This window comes from Schistocerca serialis, chromosome 9 (genome assembly GCF_023864345.2).
Source record: "Schistocerca serialis cubense isolate TAMUIC-IGC-003099 chromosome 9, iqSchSeri2.2, whole genome shotgun sequence".
In the NCBI taxonomy this organism is placed as follows: Eukaryota; Metazoa; Arthropoda; class Insecta; order Orthoptera; family Acrididae; genus Schistocerca; species Schistocerca serialis.
The window spans coordinates 201,952,843-201,976,055 of NC_064646.1; the positions used below are offsets into that span (position 1 = coordinate 201,952,843).

Genomic DNA, 23,213 nt, shown 5'->3' on the forward strand with positions numbered 1-23,213 from the left:
TAAAAGTTTCTATTCTCTTCTTATCTAAACTACTTATCGTCGATATTTCACTTTCATGCGTCGTTACACTATACATAAATACCTTCAGAAAAGACTTCCTGATATTTGAATCTATATCTGATGTTAACAAGTTTCTCTGCTTCACAAACACTTTTCTTGCCATTTCCCGTCTACATTTTACATCCTCTCTACTTTTACCATCATAAGTTGTTTTGCTGTCAAAATAGCAAAACCCATCTACTACTTTAACTTTCTCGTTTCCTAATGTAATTCCCTGAGCATCAGCTGATTTAATTCGACTACATTCGATTATCCTCGTTTTGCTTTTGTGAATGTTCATGTAAATCCTCACTCGCCATTACAACCATTACCCCTTCTGATTTTGTATTATCCTTTACAAACTGTTTCAAAAGCCATGTTGTTGGTGTCACTACACTCCAATGATTGTCACAACATCTAACTTCCATCTACCCATTTCCGTTTTTAAAAAAATTCTGTGACCTACATTCCCTATCGAGAGTTTCATTCCACGTTCCGCCCCGTAGGTTTATCATTTTATTTTCTTGTTGGTGACATCCGTCTGATTAGTTCCCGCTCAGAGATCCGGAAGGGGGACTATTTTACCTCCGGAAGAGAAGAGGAAACTTAAATCGTTAAGCTATAAGAACGAGCTGCATAACCTCAGGGGAAAAAAAAACAGGTGCAGTTTCCCTTTGCTTTCATTCTTCAGAGTGCAAACACAGCACAGAGATGCCGGTTTTAGAACGTTAGAACAGTCAATTCTCTAGACTGTTATCATATAAGGCTGTTGCCTCGTTTCGGGAACAACAGGTTAGTGTGGCTTTTGCAAAGATATCCACCCCTCTGTTGTGGTTACATCTATGGGACGGCTAACTGTACCGTTGAGGCACACGAGCCAACCAAGCTTGCAAGGTCCGTGATTCATAAGGAGAATTTTCCTTGTAACTTCATTCGAATTGATGCTGTGTCCCCTTACTGAATATATGACTTACGAGTAATCAGAACTATTTTTTCTCGCTTACCATGTGTGTACGCCATTGTTCCATGAGTGTAGATAGTTCTACTGTAAGTGCCTCTATACTTCAGGACTTAGAGATCAATTATTTATTGATTGTCAATCGTTACGAACAGAAGGAAAATGAGTATCGTAGTCATTGTTAATGAGCATTTGACCTGGAAATGTCTCAACCGACCTAATGTTTATCTGACTCGTTTCCTTTCGAAAATTGCCTTGGAAGTCGTCGAATCATGCTAACAAACTTGGAACGTCGTAACGATGAAAAAGTCAAAGAGTGTCGTTCATTTCGTACTTCCAATTTATAGTTCTGATGAGAGCCAGTGCAAGCCGATACATTGTGTTTTTTGGCTGTGTCAACTGACAATAAAGTTATTACGATTTAGACTGTGTTTTTTGGCTGTGTCAACTGACAATAAAGTTATTACGATTTAGACTGTGTTTTTTGGCTGTGTCAACTGACAATAAAGTTATTACGATTTAGCCAATTGCATTCTCCAACGTCCTAAGTCTTTCATTCTTGTAAGTGCCATTCTATTTGCTACCGAAAGTCGTAGTGAAATGCTCCTGCTATATATGTAACGGCGTGTCATTCCACTTGGCCCGTGAGATCAGGTAAGCGTGATGCTTGCGAACTGACACAAAACGCACGATTAGTTCAGGATGACAAGTTCAATCAAATGGCAGTAGCAGACAATTTGTATCGCTTAGTAACAGTCTATCCCATTTTATATTATAACGAATAAGCGGCCGACACAAATATTATAACGATACCGCCTCTAGTTAAACAGAACTACACTACTGGCCATTAAAATTGCTACACCACGAAGATGGCGTGCTACAGACGCGCCATTTAACCGACAGGAAGAAGATGCTGTGATATGCAAATGATTAGCTTTTCAGAGCATTCACACAACGTTGGCGCCGGTGGCGACACCTACAACGTGCAGATGTGAGGAAAGCTTCCAACCGATTTCTCGTACATATACAGCAGTTGACAGGCGTTGCCTGGTGAAACGTTGTTGTGATGCCTCATATAAGGAGGAGAAATTCGCACCATCACGTTTCCGACTTCAATAGAGGTCGGATTATAGCCTATCGCGATTGCGATTTATCGTATCGCGACATTGCTGCTCACGTTGGTTGAAATCCAATGACTGTTAGCAGAATATGGAATCGGTGGGTTCAGGAGGGTAATACGGAACGCCGTGCTGGATCCCCAACGGCCTCGTATCACTAGCAGTCGAGATGGCACCCATCTTATCCACTTGGCTATAACGGATCGTGCAGCCACGTCTCGATCCCTGAGTCAACAGATGGTGACGTTTGCAAGACAACAACCATCTGCACGAACAGTTCGACGACGTTTGCAGCAGCATGGACTATCAGCTCGGAGACCGGGGCTGCGGTTACCCTTGACGCTGCATCACAGACAGGAGCGCCTGCGATGGTGTACTCAACGACGAACCTGGGTGCACGAATGGGAAACCGTCATTTTTTCGGATGAATCCAGGTTCTGTTTACAGCATCATGACGGTCGTATCCGTGTTTGGCGACATCGCGGTGAACGCACATTGGAAGCGTGTATTCGTCATCGCCATACTGGCGTATCACCCGGCGTGATGGTATGGCGTGCCATTGGTTACACGTCTCGGTCACCTCTAGTTCGCATTGACAGCACTTTGAACAGTGGACGTTACATTTCAGATGTGTTACGACCCGTGGCTCTACCCTTCATTCGATCCCTGCGAAACCCTAAATTTCAGCAGGTTAATTCACGACCGCATGTTGCAGGTCCTGTAACGCCCTTTCTGGATAGAGAAAATGTTCGACTGCTGCCCTGGCCATCACATTCTCCAGATCTCTCACCAACTGAAAACGTCTGGTCAATGGTGGCCGAGCAACTGGCTCGTCACAATACGCCAGTCACTGTTCTTGATGAACTGTGGTATCGTGTTGAAGCTGCATGGGCAGCTGTACCTATACACGCCATCCAAGCTTTGTTTAACGTAATACCCAGGCGTATGAAGGCCGTTATTACGGCCAGAGGTGGTTGTCTGGGCACTGATTTATCAGGATCTATGCAGCCAAATTGAGTGAAAATGTAATCTCATGTCAGTTCTAGTATAATATATTTGTTCAATGAATACCCGTTTATCATCTGCATTTCTTCTTCGCGTAGCCATTTTAATGGCCAATAGTGTAATAAAAATTGCAGCAGAGAGCATTGCAATCATGGCTGCACTTTGACACAGGGCTTGTCAGGAATGAAAGAATTTTACAAGCTGTGACATTCCCCTAAAATTATCAGAAAGCGATCCTGAGTGCAAATGAAGCGATATCAACACGTGGAACAAAAGAGCTTTCGAGCGAAAAGTGGAAACACACCTGTGGACAAGAAGAGGTAAAACGTGGAGTACAAGTGGTCTTTTGCAACTGCGTGATTCAAATCCATAACATTCCTAAAAGAGTTTGGATAAAATGACAGATGAAACCAATGTAAGACCAGTTTAAATTTATTCCACCCTGACGTATTTTGCCACACACAAGACCCACGTCGTGTAAACGACGTAAACCTTTCACTTTCTTAACTGGTGTCATCCTTATGCTAACCTCTTCATATCAGAGTAGCACACCAAACCTTGCGCATTACTTGTTGGCAAAGTCTGTCTTACATAAATTCCACCCTATGTGACACACTCGTCTGCGACGGAAATTATTCCCTGATGTCTTCACACATTGAGCGCCTCAGTAGCTAGTTAGTTACATGTTCCTTAGATCATTTAAACGATTCTTTTCTCCAAATGATGTGGAGTGAGTCAGTTTACATGATATGTATGCAAGATTAGTGTTAAGTGACAGCTTTAATAGTGGTTAACAAAGGTGCTTTTTCCCTCCAGTGTTTCAGATATGTACATCACTGTACTTCTCAGATTGTAATGAATTACTTACGAAGAATTACATTTGCGAAAGAATGTATTGCGACGGTGCAGTTAAAATGCCTAGCTCTTTGAGGAGGTACCTACATGACGTCCGTGGGTGAATACAGCACATTTTTCTTATTGCGCGCTTTTATGCAATCAATACTTTCTATGCGATGAGTTACCTCAGAAAATTATTCCGTACGACATTGTTGAATGTTCATAGACAAAATATGTCAGGAGGTTGATACATTTGTTTCCAAGATTAGCAATTTTATACGAAGAGCAAAAGTAGCTGAACTCAGTTCTTTGATAAGTCGATAATATGTTTCTTCCAATACAAGTTTTCATCAGTATGTACACTCAAAAATCTGGAGCATTCTACCGTACTTACCGGCTCACTTACTAACTGACTGTGCTACATCAGTTGTTGCTAACACACTATTTGTTGTACAGAACTAAATGTAGTGTTTTCTTCAGAATTTATGGATAATACATGAAGCAGATTCAGAAGGATGTAGGTTGCAGTAGGTACTGGGAGATGAAGAAACTTCCACGGGATATAGTAGCATTGAGGGCTGCATCAAACCAGTCTCTGGACTGAAGACCACGACTACAACAACACATGGATAATCCGTTTTCAGGGAACCATTTAATAATTCTTTGGAGAATATAATCTAATATCTATTCCGTTGCTTTCTCTCTAATGGGGTTTATTACATCAGTAGTATCGTCTGGAAAAAGTACCGATGGTTTGCGTCGCTGCCTTTGGTGCAGAAGGTTCCGGGTTAGATTCTCGGTACATCCTAGGATTTTTCCGACGTATGGAGGTTTTAGCGATTTTCCTTCACACTGTCTCTCAAAAGTCGGATTCTCTTGTTTTGCTTCATTTCACGTAGTCTTAGCTCCATATGATGCTCTGTTCCGCCGGCCGAAGTGGCCGTGCGGTTATAGGCGCTGCAGTCTGGAACCGCGAGGCCGCTACGGTCGCAGGTTCGAATCCTGCCTCGGGCATGGATGTGTGTGATGTCCTTAGGTTAGTTAATGACCTCAGAAGTTGAGTCCCATAGTGCTCAGAGCCATTTGCTCTGTTCCAGGGTGCCGCTCTCAGAGATTACTAAAAACCAAAGCCTGTGGTCATAATAAGAGATTACTTTTGGCCCGAACTCTTCTTCTTGCCTGTACTAGTCTGCTTCTCCTATACTCCTTGGTTGGCCTGTCGTGGGTTTGTTTCCATGATAGCAGAATTCCTTCTCTTCGTCTGTACGTACTCCTCGACTCTGATGTTAAGTGTATTGCTAATTTCATATCTGCTATTTCTCAATAACTTCATCTTCCTTTGCTTTACTCTCAGTGCATGATTTGTGAACAGAAGCCTTTGGATCCATTCAGTATGCTAGTTCATTCTTCTTCAGATTCAGAAGACGACAAAAACATTTTCATTCGGCATATAAAGAAGGTCAGCATCGGTCGTATTGCCATCTGTCCTTTTTATAGCATTGGAGATCTAGATTATCTACCATGAGTGCCTTATAGGTAGTCATGTAGACTGACTAATTATACTGAAAAACCAAAGAGACTGGTACACCTGCCTAATACCGTGCAGGGCCCCCGCGAGCACGCAGAAGTGCCGCAAAACGATGTATCACGGACTCGACTAATGTCTGAAGTAGCGCTGGAGCGACACCATGAATCCTTCAGGGCTGCCCATAAATCCGTAAGAGTATGAGAGGTTGGAGATATCTTCTGAACAGAAAGTTGCAAGGCATCCCAGATATGCTCAATAATGTTCATGTCTGGGGAGTTTGGTGACCAACGGAAGTGCTTAAACTCAGAGTAGTGTTCCTGTAGCCACTGAACGCTGGGGGTGTCGCATTGTCCCGCTGGAATTGCCCAAGTCCGTCGGAATGCACAATGGACATGAATGGATGCAGATGATCAAACAGCACGCTTACGTATGTGTTACCTATCAGAGTCGTATCTAGACGTCCCAGACCTCTCCAACTGCACATGTCCCACACCATTACAGAGCCTCCATCAGCTTGAAGATTCCCCTGCTGACATGCAGGGTCCATGGATTCATGAGATTGTCTCCATACCTGTACAAGACCATCCGCTCAATACAATTTTCAACAAGACTCGTCCCACCAGGCAACATGTTTCCAGTCATCAACAGTCCACCGCCGATGTTGACGGGCCCAGGCGAGGCGTAAAGCTTTATGTCGAGCAGTCATCAAGGGTACACAAGAGGGCATTCGGCTCCGAAAGCCCATATCGATGTAGTTTCGTTGAATGGTTCGTACGCTAATGCTCCATCATGGGCCAGTATTGAAATCAGTTGAAATCTACAGCAATTTGTGTAAGAGTTGCACTTCTGTCACGTTGAACGATTCTCTTCAGTCGTCGTTTGTCCCGTTCTTGCAGGATGTCGGAGATTTGATGTTTTCCGGGTTCATGATATTCACGGTACAGTCGTGAAATAGTCGCAACGGGAAAATCCCCATTTCATCGCTGCTTCGGAAATGCTGTCACATCGAACGTGCGCCGACTGTAACACCACGTTCAAACTCTCTTAAATCTCGAATAATCTGCCATTGTAGCAGCAGTAACCGATCTAACAACTGCGCCAGACACTTGTGTTACGTCTGCGTTGCCTAGCGCAGCACCGTCTTCTGCCTGTTTACGAATCTCTGTACTTGATTATGCGTGGCTATACCAGTGTCTTTGGCCCTTCAGTGTTTAAAGGCACACTACAATGAACGAGGCGTGTTTTTTTACTAAGTACGGTTTTGAAATTTAAAAAAAAAGACGTGCTAAAATATGTAAATAATTTTATTTTTACATGAAAGCCTGTACCTTAATCTACGCACTGACGCCATTACAGTCTGATTCTTCCTCGTTTACGTTGTGCTGAGTGTTTAAGATGCCTCTGATAATCGTGAGTCCCGCCGACTGTGAAGTACGGGCTGTTATAACATTTGTTAGTGCTAAAGGCCTAAAAGCGATCGATATTCATCGCGAGATCTGTGCAGTTTACGGAGAAAACATTAGGAGTAATGGAATGGTAAGAAAGTGGGTGGTAGCATTTAAATACGGCCGCACAGATGTGCATGATGAACAACGGAGTGGGCGTCCTTCGGTTGTTAGTGAAAGTTTGACGCAGGAAGTGGACAATAAGGTGAGAGAAAACAGATGCTTCGAGATTTCCTCCTTGCGGGATGACTTTCCTAACGTTTCTCGTAGTGTTTTGTATGGCATTGTGAACGAGCACTTGAATTACCGAAAATTGTGCGCACATTGGGTACCGAAAATGTTGACAGATGTGCACAAAAGCAAATCTTTAGACAGTGCATTGACTTTCCTTGAGCGGTACCACAACGACGGTGATGATTTCTTAAGCCAAATTGTTACGGGCGATGAAACATGGGTGGCCTACGTCACACCAGAATCAAAGCAACAGTCCATGGAAGTTGAGCAAGGGCATCGTTTTGTTGCATAACAATGCCCGCCCGCATGTAGCGAATCACATCTTTTCGATGGGAAACTCTAGATCATCCTCTGTACAGCCCCGATCTTGCGCCCAGTGACTACTATCTGTCCCTGCACTTGAAGAAACACCTGGGCGGTCAACGTCTTCAAGACGATGATGAAGTCAAAACAGTGGTAATGCAGTGGTTAACAAGTCAGGCGGCAGTATTCTATGAGGAGGGTATTCAGAAACTGGTACAACGTTATGACATGTGCCTCAGTATTGACGGAAATTATGAAGAAAAGTAGATTAAGGTACAGACTTTCAAGTACAAATAAAATTATTGAGATATCTTAGCACGTCTTTTTTTAAATTTCAGAACGGTAGTTACTTAAAAAACACCCCTCGTATCTCAGGTGTGTAAAGCGTCACTCCATCTGAGTTCCATTACACTTGTACATGTCTGAGTTAGAATGAAAAATGTGTCGTTATAATTACGTTCATTATTTTTTGTATTTTTTATTTCTTTTTCGGCATAGCATAAAAGTGTTGTTATAATTACGTTCAGTGTAGATGACAACTTATGACGCATTGACCATTGTTGCACCGTCAGACTAAATGCAGTGAAACAGACAAATGTCATTATGATCGACACTGACCTTATTTTTGTCCTGGATTACATCACGACCATGGGGCGCAATCATTTCCATCGAATCGAACATGATGACCATTGTCACTGATATCAATCCCCCTTAATTTTTAATACTATTTTTAAACATTATTTTGTATTTTTTATTTCTTTTTCGGCATAGCATAAAAGTCGAGCAGAGAAATAGATATCTGAGCATGTTCTATATTAACGCACTATCCTTGGAGCTTAATTTTTCTGAGTTTTTCTGAGTTTTTCTGAGAGACTTTTCTAACGAACATTTTATGTTGATCGAAATATTCTTTCATAGTGCTTTGCAACTACCTTTGTGTAACTCTCACGAAACCTGCCGGACAGAATAACAGTGCAGTCTCACTAAAATATTTTTGTTCCAGCTCTGTTCTGCCCATCTACCGAGTGTCGTACCTGTGGTATAATATGATGGGCCTAGTGATCACGCTGGCGGCTGCGGTGGCCATCAGCCTGGTCACCGGGAAAAGGGACCTCGCCTCCGTGGACAGGAGTCTGGTGACGCCTCTGATGCGGTGGGTGCTGCCCAAGGGCCGGAGGGCGTCCGCCACCAGGGTGGACCGCGTCCGTAGCAGCATCTCCACGTACGAAGGCTACAAGGTGAGCCAGCACCAGTGGTCGGACAGCAAGTGCGTCGCGGTAACTCCAAATGGAGCAAGATGCAGGGGATGCACAAAAATAAAGAAACACCAAAAATACATCACCACGCCTAATACGGTGCAGGATACCCTTTGGAGTTGAAAACAGTTTCCTGTCGCATTTCCATGGATAAATACAGTTCCTTTATAGTTTTGTGTGTGTTAGAGGACGATCAGTTTTGCTTTAGGATAGATAAAGGCACCGGAGAGGCATTTCTGTGATTGATAATGGAAGCAATATGCATCGACAGCAACTGACAGAATTAGATCACCACATAAATTTACGAGACAAATGTAGTTTGGATTATTTGTCTGCACCCAGTAGAAGCATCGACGGTATTTGACACAAATACATCCCAATGGTAACTGTATACGAAGCAACATAAACCACGGTCATTGGATCGGGCTGAATAGAAAACATAGCGAAGATCGTGGTATAAATTCGATACAGTGCCTGATACCTGTTGAAGACTACATCCATAACCAAACTGCATGAAGTATGTGTAGGATATGACAACGAATACAACTCTTCCTATGAAACTTGCTGGCAGATTAAAACTGTGTGCCGAACCGAGACTCGAACTCGGGACCTTTGCCTTTTGCGGGCAAGTGCTCTACCCACTGAGCTACCCAAGCACGACTCACGCCCCGTCCTCACAATTTTACATCCTTTCTTTCAGGAGTACTATTTCTGCAATTTTCGCAGGAGAGCTTCTGTAAAGTTTGGAAGGTAGGAGACTAGGCACTGGCGGAAGTAAAGCTGTGAGGGCGGGGCGTGAGTCGTGCTTGGATAGCTCAGTTGGTAGAGCACTTGCCCGCGAAAGGCAAAGGTCCCGAGTTCGAGTCTCGGCCCGGCACACAGTTTTAATCTGCCATGAAGTTTCATATCAGCGCACACTCCGCTGCAGAGTGAAAATCTCATTCTGGAAACAACTATTCCTACATAAAACAGTTAGGTTAATAAAAAAGAAACCATCATGCCACAAAATACACTACAAAAAGTCATATGTGCTAATCATGCGGTACTCGAGGTTTACGTATGAGCATATCCTTCCTAGAAATATTGGTGAAGTCAGAAACTTGTGGTGCACAAACCGCCAATCTGCCGTAACAGCAATCACAATACATTCGTGTGTGCGTCAGATGCTCTCATTGAATAAAAGACTAAGTCAGACATTGAACAGTACTTAATTACAATAAATAGCCTAAGAAGGTCCTCTTCATAAGAGCGCGTCACCCGTACCAAGAATTAAAATGTACTATCGTAAGAATTAACCGAGGCTCCTGCGTCAGTTCTCCTACCCCTCGTGACCCATCTTCTGGCTGTTAGAAAAGCGCTTCTTCGAACCACGACTGTAACCGCGAGCTGTTGTCGTAATGTCATTTCTACGGTGTTCTTTTGTACAGCAGCATCCTAAAGAAACGACTACTACCGAACAAACGGCTGTCTCTAACGTGGATTGCGTAGAAGCAGTGATCGTCATACAGCTCCCGTCTGCACAACTCCTCCTTCACGTTCAACAACAGATTTCTTACTACATGTGTTTACATTATTGTAGGCTCTCAAAGACAGGCGAGCGGACGAAGAACAAATATTCTATTTTACCGAAGCCTTCTGATTTTTGCCGATTTTGCCGACTGCGGACTGTAACGAGAGACTGCAGTGGTGGAAACAATCAATCAAGCAGAGGGGTATTTACTTGTCCCTCCAGCCAATAGTTTATCTGCTCCCAAATTTCGATTGGTGCAATGTGCTGTGTAACTAAAGTATTCGCGAATAAACCTTGCGAGGCTCATTAATAATATTTCAGGGTTTATCAGCTATTGTAGTTATAGACAGTTATCTTCTGGTTATTTACGTTAAATTCTCATATGAACACACATACAGGCTACCATTGGTCACCGGCCGCGTTTCTCAGACGCCTTGCGTCGTAAGGCCACCGAAAGTAGGTTTTACGCGTGTAGAAGCTAACCTACCTATCAAGTAGAAATTTATTGCCGGCCGAAGTGGCCGTGCGGTTAAAGGCGCTGCAGTCTGGAACCGCAAGACCGCTACGGTCCTGCCTCGGGCATGGATGTTTGTGATGTCCTTAGGTTAGTTAGGTTTAACTAGTTCTAAGTTCTAGGGGACTAATGACCTCAGCAGTTGAGTCCCATAGTGCTCAGAGCCATGAACCATTTTTTTAGAAATTTATTGAATATGCATAGAAAGAATTGCGTAAGGCAGTTTTCAGGGGAAGCGAGAGATGGGGGGAGGGGGGCGCAGTTTTTCCTGTTCTTGAAGGAACGCAGTTTCCTAAGGTAATATTATGTTTAGAATAATGTCTGGCTAGCAGACGTTTTAAACTGATTTCATCTATTGGTTCCTTAAAGTAAATTATTATAATACTTGTTCTAAAATTACAACTGTAATATGCAAAAACTCCCCCATAAAGATTTGCAGACGCTGTTGTCTTGACTACCATGACAAAAAAGACCATTCGTCTTTCTCAACATTTGCGATTGGAATAATATGAACTGATTTTGTTGAATAATATTGACATAATTAATACCAATGAAGATGCAATAATATGAAATATTATCTCCGGAAATCTGGAAGAAATTCTGATCCAGCGACGAATCGAATGTCAAGATCAATGAGAATCTGTGGTAGAATTCGACTTGAAACCAAATTTTTGATAAACCATTAATCCACCTGAGTACGCGGTCAACATTTATTGCCAGTGATTTTGATTTCTGAACGCATTCTACATCTACATCTACATCCATACTCCGCAAGCCACCTGACGGTGTGTGGAGGAGGGTACCCTGAGTACCTCTATCGGTTCTCCCTTCCATTACAGTCTCGTATTGCTCGTGGAAAGAAGGATTGTCGATATGCTTCTGTGGGCTCTAATCTCTCTGATTTTATCCTCATGGTCTCTTCGCGAGATATACGTACGAGGGAGCAATATACTGCTTGACTCTTCGGTCAAGGTATGTTCTCGAAACTTCAACAAAAGCCCGTACCGAGCTACTGAGGGTCTCTCCCGCAGAGTCTTCCATTGGAGTTTATCATCTCCGCAACGCTTTCGCGATTACTAAATGATCCTGTAACGAAGCGCGCTGCTCTCCGTTGGATCTTCTCTATCTCTTCTGTCAACCCTATCTGGTACGGATCCCACACTGCTGAGCAGTATTCAAGCAGTGGGCGAACAAGCGTACTGTAACCCACTTCGTTTGTTTTCGGATTGCATTTCCTTAGGATTCTTCCAATGAATCTCAGTCTGGCATCTGCTTTACCGACGATCAACTTTATATGATCATTCCATTTTAAATCACTCCTAATGCGTACTCCCAGATAATTTATGGAATTAACTGCTTCCAGTTGCTGACCTGCTATTTTGTAGCTAAATGATAAGGGATCTATGTATCCTTGGATTTAATTCATGCATAACTCTTATGGCTAGTTAATTCACGGTTTTTCACCTTCTTCACTCTCCCACTGGGTCTGTTCCCACACACCCCTAGGGATAATGTCTGTTAAGAGTGTGCCGAAGTCGTTGACAGAAGTATCAATTACACTGAAAAGTAGAGACACGTCTAAAGACGTGCTCATTTAGCCTAATGAAAAAGGCAGGTGTTAGCGAAAAGCAAGGTATGTGTGCCCCAATCACCTATGCATAAATTTATATTAGTTATAGTGCACTCATTTTTGATTTGTATAAGATCCGTCACAAAAGTAAAAGCTCACACACCTCCGCCTAATGATTGCTGTCACTTCAAGATATACTTCAGTGGAAATGCGACATTTCGGACGCTTCAGTTCCTTTTCAAAGTGTTTAAAAATACATCCCTGGTGCCTTTAATCTAAATTTAGCATGAATGTAGTAGTTTGACAAATACCGTCTCCATTAAGAAATCCATTATGTTTGGTGATGGACGACCAAATGTGAGTTTTGAGGAAAACAGTGTGTCCTTCATATCAAGTTGTTTACACATTTCCTGCTCTGTAATCCATTGATATCTGCTTTTCTGAATTATACATATAACATTGATACCGCCTCATCAGCATAGTACGAAAATCGGAACTGAGAGGGGAATCACGCAAGACGTTCCTGTATTATCAGATCTATAGGCAGCAGCTGTAGAAAATTTTTGATTATAAGAAACAAAGATTTTTAATTTCATAGTGTCTTCATTTTGTTAGTTTATTTTCCTTCTGTGCTTTGTTTGACAGGCAAAGTTTTCGTTTATATCCAGTACACTATGCACCTTTGCAGTAACTACAGGAAGCCAGAATAAATTTATCAGGATGAATTTATCATTGTAGCAACAAACTAAACATCGAAAAATTTTCACTCCTTGAACTCTGTAACTTTGGGCAAGGCAGCACATTAATGGAAGTGCGTTTCATATCGTGTTTACTCGCTGCAGAAGAAGTGGGTGAGACACTATGCAGATAGTAAACTTGGAAGTTTCGGCGTACTAACGTGTAACCGAACTATAAACTGACAATATCGGAGCAATATCGGGTCCCTCTACTTCAGTAGTCCAGCAGCTCAAGAAAAACTATATCATGAATTTTCTCCCATATCTAAAAGTTTTTTGTTTAGAATGTCTTTCTTCTTGTATACAAGCTTTTTTCCTGTATTTATACATGCTGCTTCTGTTTTCCGCTACACAATCTTTACACAGTGAATTCTGTATCCCTCTTTAAAGTTAATGTAGTTAGCAATCAGATCAAACGGGCATTACTTTTTGTTGATTTTATGTGTGCAATCATTTTGAAAACTTTCATTTTCACGTTTTTGATGTGGTACTCTACTTTCATTGCCTGGCTAGACGCTAATGACTTAATTTCGTTCATCATATTACATGTTTCCGGAAAGCCTGCAACTGTGTGTGTCATTTATAATTTAAATAATGAAAACTGTACCAGTTACTTATTTTTTCCTACTTTGCACAAAACGTTTCGAGAATTTATTCTCACTTTCGAGTGCATTTGCTTACATGAATATTCATGTGTGCTTTTGTGACTCTCTTCCGTATTTTCGTAGCATATTCTGTAAACAAACTGTGAAAGTGATGATATCGGTGTGTGTGTGTGATATTCTGCATATAGCAGTAGGGGAAGCCAGTGGTGAAAGGGGTGAGAAATCAATTTCCTGGGGCCCTTTATTGCCCAGTTATCGTTATTCCGCTGTGTTTTGGTCTCCAGACACCGTTTCCACAAGCGTCTGCGAAAGTACTGAACTCTGTCCTTTACGTAGCAACACTCTGTAAATATCACCGCCGGCCGAAGTGGCCGTGCGGTTAAAGGCGCTGCAGTCTGGAACCGCAAGACCGCTACGGTCGCAGGTTCGAATCCTGCCTCGGGCATGGATGTTTGTGGTGTCCTTAGGTTAGTTAGGTTTAACTAGTTCTAAGTTCTAGGGGACTAATGACCTCAGCAGTTGAGTCCCATAGTGCTCAGAGCCATTTGAACCATTTGAACCACGCCATCAACAGGTAGCAGCCACTACAGTACGGTGCATCCCGGCGCGTAAGTCCCGTTTTTCCACTTGCAGTTTTGATGATCTTACCTACGCGCTTTACGCACTACTGTGCATTTTTTCTGCAACCTACGTCTTGTTTCAAAGTAGATGTTTTCACGTAAACACTCTTGTTTCCTTTCGGTGTTGAGTTCATTCGTTGAAGTTCACCCATCTGGTGACGATTCTTTCTGTTCCTTTATTTATTGATCTGTTGATGCTCGCCGGCCGGGATGGCCGAGCGATTCTAGGCGCTACAGTCTGGAACCGCGCGACCGCTAGGACCGCAGGTTCGAATCCTCCCTCGGGCATGGATGTCTGTGATGTCCTTAGGTTAGTTAGGTTTAAGTAGTTCTAAGTTCTAGGGGACTGATGACCTCAGAAGTAAGTCCCGTTGTGCTCGGAGCCATTTTGTTGTTGTTGTTGTTGATGCTCTGTTCGGATTCATATTCTTCTTTTTACATAATTATAAGACTTGACAATCACAGATAAAATTGTATTTCTTGTCCTTTTTATGTCTGGACACCATCTCAATAATAACTATAAAGTATCATAGTGGTGGCGACCCTAATAGCAATTAATTTTTCATATCATTGTTTTCTGTCATTTATATAAAATACATTGTTATTTGTAATCGCGACATTAAGGTGTTTTGGGAAGATGGCACATAGTTTCAACAACTCTTTCAACTACCAGAGCAAACTCAGCAATCATTAAAGTAAATAATTCGACTGAAATGTCCTGTTCCCCGAAGCACAAGCAATAGGCGAGGACCCTGACGAGTTCAGGATCTCATGAAATAGCATTTTTAGCGGGCGCCGCAGTTGATATTTCAGTTAGCCTCTTCATGTCTGTGACTGACACTTTACTTGCTCTGGGGTGATAGAATTAGCTTCAGTACACCAACGGAGCCCCTGATGAGAATGTGGTGTTGTCCACAGCACACCTGGCTTCTGCTGAGATTCACATGAGTTGTCGGGACAGCCTTTCCTGAGGTCTCATGTGAATTTCCCTCAGTACGTAAATACAAGCTACGTGAAAAAGCCCATTCATAAATCTATGAAGTATCTTACTGACATCAAAACCGTATAGGACCTAAGGTACTTCCTAGTATAATTCCTGCCTACATTGTGACTTCATGGTGTCGTACATAGCGCGCTGCTGGCGAGACGTCATGTACGAGCAAAACCATTGCACTGCACTTGGAAAGAAATTTAGGCTGCTATGTAAGGCAAGTAAAATGTCGTAGTCCGTTGTGTCAAAGCTTTGTTAAAGTCTAAGATGCAGATGATAGTTGCCTCTTGTGTGCCCATGGCAAGCTTAAAGTCATTTGTTATCTTTATTAAGACAGACTTTGTGCTGCGATGTTTGCGGAACCTGATTGGTATTCGTCTAGCAGGTTGTACATAGTTAGGCAGTTTGTTAGATGGTCATGGACTATATATTCTAAGGTCCTGGACACTGCCGGAAGAATGCACATTGACGGCAATCAGAGAGGGCTGTGTCAACGTTCTTTTTAGATAGTGGGTTGAATAATCCCTGTTCCCAGATAGCAGGGGAAACACTTGTGGTTAACAAATGGTCGTCGATATCTGTTATAGTGGGCAGTAGTGAATCAGCAACTAGCTTTAACATTCGGACTCCGACGCCGTTATGTCCGATAGGTGCTGATATGGTATAGAGAATGGCTGTTTTTTAGAAGTACTGCTACTAATATTCCTAGACAGAATTTTCTTGGCCACAATCGTTTAAGCCTCTGAAATAATCAATGGGTCTTTGTTTCGTTTGTGGTTCAATTGTAGTTATAGGTAATCTGAAGTACCGGTTCAGTCTTTCGGCGGCGACAGTGGGAGTAGCTGGAGTTTTCACGTTGTCTATACCAAGAGCAAGCGGTTATTCTGTAGGATGGCTAGTCTATTTCTGTTGCTTAATGTATGTGCATGCGTCAGTTTTTTTTATCACAGCATGATTGAGTCTGTTCCGTTTGGAATACGGTTTTCAGGCGTGGGGCGTAGATCGTATGCCCGCTGTGCAGCGTGTCTGAAGTTCATAAGCTATTTTAGCTCTTCACTGAGCCAAGGTGCAAGTTTCCTTCTTACTTTTTCGGTCTTTAGGGAAGCATAATTGTCGTATAGTAACGTGAGTTTGTTAGTAAACCCATTAAGGTTTTCGTTTACGTCCTATAAATGAATAGAAGATGTCCCTTAAACTATTTCTTGCATCTCAATGGCAAGTTCTTATAAATTAATGCGTTTCTAATCTCAGTATGTAGTCAGTTAAGGTTCCTTTCTTGGATATTCTAGCAAATGCGTCACGAAAATTATTTCATAGGTGGGCAAGCCAGGTGCAGATATTTGAGAGGTACGAATAACTCTGGGGATTTCGTTGCAAATATATCTGTGAGAGTGTAACTGCTGTTCGTATGATGGATAAAAGCAAGCTGAAGTAGCGAAATGTTTGAACAAGAAAGCATCCACTTCAATTTCACACTGCAATGGCTGTTGTACAGGAAATTTATGTGTCACGAGCTAAAGCTATAACGTCCGGCACCATAAACTCACGGTTGAGGCTGTTAGCATCAGTCGTCCCCCAGGGTTCGGTATTAGCCCTTATTTTGGTTGTTCATAAATGGTGTGTAATCAATTTTGTCCTACTGCTAAAACCATATCTATGGTGATGTCTTCCAGTCGTAGCTAAGTGAAAAACCAATAAATCTGAACACAGCTATCGAGAATCTCAGTACCGACCTCTGTGCACTATCAAAATAGGCGCAGGATATAAGATTAAGGCTCAACCGATCTAAAATCCCCAAGCGGTACTGGTTGGACATTCTAGACTCATTAGCCGGATAGACCGCGAATCTCTACCATCTTTAAAGCTAAATGGGGCAAATATCGATCTCTCTCCTTCAGCATAGCAGCAGATTAACAGTAGATGAATATCTAATCAGGATTGACCACGTATATGCAGTGTGGAAGAAGGCATCAGCATTTCTCAATGCCCAACAAAAAAAGGTCGATTCTGTATTGACGTGAAAAGGAAATTTGTAATAAAAGTTGTACTTCTAATTATTGATTATAGCGATGTTATTCTGCAAGGCTTTCACAGGGGAAATCAAGGCGCCTGGAACTAGTTAAATCTTTGATGTTCCACTCGTTGATCACATTTCATCATCATATGCACAGCTATCCTGGATGCGTGCAGACAAGCGCAGAGATTTCCGTACCCTCTGTCTTCTCAGCGTTCACTGTCTCTCATATGTCTCCTCGAATTTATGAGTGTTGTCTCAACAACATGGCAGAAACACCCATTCTCATCTCAGTGGAACCCTCACTATCCCGCTTCAGCGTTCGTACTCTTTCTCGAAGTCCTTCTTAGTAGCAGGAACCACACTCTGGAATAATCTCCTGTATTATATTGCAGAACTGAATAACTTCTCCGCTTCAGGAAACAGTTAATGACGTGTCTACTAAAGCAACAATAACGATTATGCACTCGTTAGCTTTGTACATCCTTCTTTCCAGCCAGATTTTCCTCGTTTCCCAGTATCCTTAGCTGGTGCAGTCTCCTTAAATTTTCTTTCTCTAGAACTCACTACATCAGAAAACATCTATCTTATACACGTATAAATTCTTTTCCCATCGATCACTGTCACTATCATTATCATTATTATTATTATTGTCATTACTATTATCACTATTAGTGGCAGCTGCATTAGTACTAATACTGCCAGTATTAACTTTATTAGGTCAATGAATTTTGTACCCTCATTGGCACTTCAGGTAGCCGGATCATTTTGACGATACCGTTTGTCACATTAAAATCGTTATCCCTTAGGGAGCTATGAGGCAAAAAGGGTAGAAAGGTTATATGTATGAAACTGTAGCCCGATATAAAGGAGAGGCTGATGATCCTATGACCGTCTTATACGACTGGCTCGAAATCTGAATAGATATCATCTTTCAGATGTATAAACACGTCTGTCAACTTTCGTTCATGTCACAGAACTCCTTCTTGGTGTTGCGATTTTCTTTATCGTCAGTGTATGTTCTACACAGAACTAGATGAGATAGTGCCCACTTAGATGCTTACACTGCTTCATTGTGTGCGTGGTGCACTGGTAAAACAGTAATTAATTTTGTGGAGTTCTTGATGGATGCCTTCCACATGGCAGTATCAACATAACTTGTGTGTTCTGTTTGTTGCAGGCTGTCAAGATGCAAATGGTATTCACAGACGAACAAAAGACGAAGGAGGAGCTGTGATGCAGCGACAACTAAGACACACTGTGTGTGAAAATGTTGGAGGTCTCTCTGATAGCACAAGTGTCATCAAGCACGGGACTGTTCAAGCCATCAGCAAAACCAATAAACAACACATTCTCGTGGACCTACAAGCGGAATATGTGCAACACGATTCTACGCCCGGAACATTAAAATTCGGCGTTTCAAGAGTTGATGTTTCTCAGATTGAGAACCAATTGACTACTGTACAGAAAGTTTGATATACTGTTTTTTAATGCATTATGTGAAATATCCATACCTAAATAAAGAATTGTTGATTTCTATTGTGGTAATGATAAAAAAAATTATACATCACACTGAAAAATATCTGATATGCTGTGTGAGCGGATTGCAAGTTCTCTCATTACACTGACAGTATATTCTAATTTATCGCCTTCCATAACTGCATAAAGTCATTGCTTTCCATTTTATCCATCTTCCATTTACTGAAATAATCAACACTGAACTGTACAAAAGAAATTTTATTCCTTTACCGGTTTCAGGCACCTACTGCCCTTCGTTAGAACGCTATAATTATCGCAATATTTGTTTATCTCATTGCTGATTGCTTCATTAAACGTAATCGAATTTAAATTGTATATTTATCATTCAGTACATTAAAGTACATCTTAGTAGTCTCTTGACGTATTTAACCAATGTTACACAGAAACAACAGATCAAACTGCAGATAAGGCTAGCGGGCGAATACCATAAAGTCTGAAAATATTTCTGGAAAAACATTTTTCCAGCTTTCCACATGCAATGATGCGCAACGAGTCAGCAGTAAGATGAACACTTCTCTCCTACAGAGTTATGATTTCTTAACCTGACTATTTGAAGGATGTTTCAGGTGTTGTATCAAAAAGTTTACATTAAGAAAACTGACTTTTGACTTACGTTGAGAAATAACCCTTTAATTTGCAGATGTTTTGCTCAGTTGTTTAGGTAGCAGCTAATCCGAAACGATTCGAGCTCGGGAATGTAAAATAAGTCACAGGGAAACTCAAAGACAGCCTGTTAGGTATAAGAAATTACGTTCTGGTTTCACAGGATGAGAGTGTTTTACAAATAACCGGTAAATTTCGAATGACTTGCACCGTTACTGTAGAGCGACTCACGTCTTTAGTCCTCAAAACGGACCCACTGTCAAGGGCAATATCAAAATTTATGTCTACATCCTTATGTATATTTACATTCCGCGAATCTGTATACAGTTCACAACTAAATCCGAATTTTTTTATTATTTTTTTTTTTTTTTACCATGTACGAGGTACTCTTACATATCGAATCACGGAGGGAAGCTATCGAGAATGAAACATTATACGGATATGCTTGTGTGTTATCCACCTTAATTTTACAGTTTTGCTTTTCGGGATTGCTATGTGTGGCGATAAAAACTGTTTGTAGACTCATTTCTGAAAACTGATTCTTGATTTTTTTTTAACCTGATTGACGTATCTTCTTAGATTCTCTGCCATTTTCTTGCTTGTAGCATTTCGTTGACGTTCCCCCGCCAGATTGTGACCACGCGTCTCCTGTTGTGTCAACCTGATTAAATATCCCTCACGTCTGAGCAGTGTCCCATGACGGCTCTACAAGTACTTCACAAGAGTCTCTCTCTCTCTCTCGTAGAGCTTGTAGTCAACCAGAAATCAATACATCGAAGCTTTAGCTGTACCTACAACTGAGCCTACATAACTTTCCCACTTCATTGTCCTCACTGATTCTAGCTCCCAGGCATTTGTTTGACTTGAGTTAATCAAACTATGTGTTACCACAATTGAACGCAATAAATGAACTCGATTTTGCATAGTTTTAAGATGCATGCTAGTTTCAGCAACATAGATAAAAGGCGAAAGCACCCAAGCTGCGATCTAACCAAATTGTTTTTATCATCACACGTGGACAACATTGCCCACAGTGCATGAAAGTCCTGCGCAATGGGATTACTCGCAAAAATAACATTTGTAGCATGCATCTTTAGTGGATTAACATTATTTTGCAGCATAAAAGAAATCCACTGAGTGGCAGTTACTTAAGAAGTCAGTCCCCACTGATGTTGTGGGTGGCTGCAATAGTCGAGGGGCTCGAATTACGGATCCACATTTTGTAATATGACGGTTTGTGTTGATTCGTTCTGTTAATTCTCATTCTGAAAAGAATTTTTTTGAGTATTGCAACTCTAAACTGTCTGAGTTAAACATGTCTTACTCCGTGAACCACAGAAAGTCAGCTTTATGTACGGTAGATAACTAATTCAGTTCCAGTAAGCTATTTTGGCGCTCTCAAGCGTTGAAGGCAACGTTACACCAAAGATATACATTTACATCTAAATAAATGTTCTCGTATTCGTGCAATAATTTGCTTCGTTCAGTTAATCTTACTTTACAGAATGCCTGAGATTATTTAAATTTATTTAACTTCTATGTAAATAGTGTCAGAATGGCTAGTTTTCATGAGTGCAAATATTCTTGCGTAAAACGCTTTCCGAATGATCTCATAGTTTTCCGAAAGCACAAATAAATTGTAATAAAGGCCAGATGCAATGATAAATGAAACTCTTCTGAAAAAACTTACTAACGTCGCAAACATATCATGGGGAACAATGTACCAGAAATAAAGTAACTCCAGTTATTTGAATCTCGCGAAGGTTTGTGGGAGCTTTCCCATGAGCGCAAGGTAATTTCCGGGAATGGAAAGCCCCTCCTACGTATTCCAAATTGTGAATCCTGTGTCCCGCCACCAGCTTGCCTGGTAGTTGGCTGAAAAATATCGCGACTACGTAATGGGCTGGATCTAAAATAGCCAGCTCCACTCCTTGAAGTGACGGAAGAAAAGTGCAAAAGAAAGAACAAAATAGTTTCGTAAATTGTACTTCTTCACTACTTTCTGTGGTAAGAGGTAGTTCCATAGATCACACCGAAAACACCTTTGCGTTTGTGTCAACTCTCTATTTGGGATGATTTGACGTATTACGTTTTCCGAGATACCTTGTATGAACTACTCATTTGGCTTAATTGATGTTAGCCTCCGTATTTTCCTATATTCTATTAATATTGCTGTCTCTACAGGACTGATAGACGTTGAAAATTCTGATACACTCTGAAAACTCTGATACACTCTGAATACACTGATACACTCTGAATTACAAGTACTCCAGGCACTCTATTACTGATACATCAGCCTAAATCTTGCTTGTATATATAAATGGCACACCATGGAATGTACTTCTGCTGCTCATTTGCTACGAATCATTGCTTTCTAGAAAAATTACTTGCCATAGGCCTGTGTCCTGATATAACAGCTGGATTAAAATAGGAATGTCTGTATAAAGTAGTATTTTAATTTTGTAGTCCAGTCTTTCTGGTCTTCATATTTTTCTCTCTTCCTAGTATTTCTTTTCTAAGTAACTACTGAGTGGTATCGCCATTGTAACTCTGGTGCATTTTTCTGACATTTTATCACATAAAAGAAGGTTTAACTAGATAAATGACGAACACTAACTTCAGTTAACGAAGGTTTATTCAGCACTTACACATACAAGAGCGCGGAGCGAACTGCCTCCGGTCTGAACACATACGGTGTATATACATAACAGAACATTCCAGTACAATGATTCTTAACATTTGTGGATACTTCTAGAATGTACCCGAACTGAATATAGAAATTAAAATTTTACAGTTCAAGTGAGTTTCAAACTCATGACCCTCCATGCAACAGTCTAGTATAATTAATACTACACTACAGCGACTGTTCTACACAGCTTCTGCCACATTGCTCCCTCCTCAAGAGAACATCGTCTCGGTGTTACGTCCTCCTAGTCCGGGAACGATTCATCGGTTCTGCATACTCCGACTCCCGATGACTGATGTTCGCCCTTGCAGTGATCTTCTTATATCTTTCCTTGCCGCTACGCTTTTTGTCACCTTTCCGCTTTTTACCTGTCGCTGGAGCTTCGAATTTACCCTGGGTTGCAGGATCCTTGTAGGGCTTCATTCTAAGGACGTTGACCGCATCTCTGATCTTTCGTCGTCTTGTGTCGGGGTCTAAATCTTCAATTTCGTGAGTAACAACAGACAACTGTCTTACAACCTTATGAGGTCCAAAGTAGCGCCTGAGGAGCTTCTGAGAGAGACCAGCCTTCCGAACAGGAGTGAAGATCCAGACGAGGTCACCAGGCTGGTAGACAACAGGGCAGTGGCTCGCGTCATACCTTCGGCGATCGTTTTCTTGAGCCTGCAGCGTGCGGAGTCGAGCTAACTTCAAGTGTTCAAATGTGTGTGAAATCTTATGGGACTTAACTGCTAAGGTCATCAGCCTCTAAGCTTACACACTACGTAACCTAAATTATCCTAAGGACTAGCACACACACTCATGCCCGAGAGAGGACTCGAACCTCCACTGGGACCAGTCGCACAGTCCATGACTGCAGCGCCTGAGACCGCTCAGCTAATCCCGCGCGGCAGTCGAGCTAACTGCTGAGCTTCCTCAGCTCTGGTTAACGCCTGGCCGATGTAGTCATCGTACACGTTATCAGGATGTAATGGAAACAGTGTCCATATTCGTCGTCGCCTCAAGCCTATGCACCAGTAACAATGGTGTAAAGCCTGTGGTGTCTTGTTTGGCGGCGTTGTAGGCAAACGTCACGAAAGGTAGCACCTCATCCCAGTTGCT

General features: G+C 41.8%; 1 protein-coding gene across 1 annotated transcript in view; it reads left to right on the top strand.

The window, feature by feature from the left end:
• Positions 1–18,800, top strand: part of LOC126418960 (sodium-coupled monocarboxylate transporter 1-like) — a 173,088-nt gene extending 154,288 nt beyond the window's left edge. The window contains exons 14-15 of the mRNA XM_050086006.1: positions 8,471–8,705; positions 18,465–18,800. Coding sequence (XP_049941963.1) covers positions 8,471–8,705; positions 18,465–18,521 — 292 coding nt within the window. The 3' untranslated portion in view covers positions 18,522–18,800. The remainder of the gene's footprint in view (positions 1–8,470; positions 8,706–18,464) is intronic.
• The last annotated feature ends 4,413 nt before the right edge of the window (positions 18,801–23,213 follow it).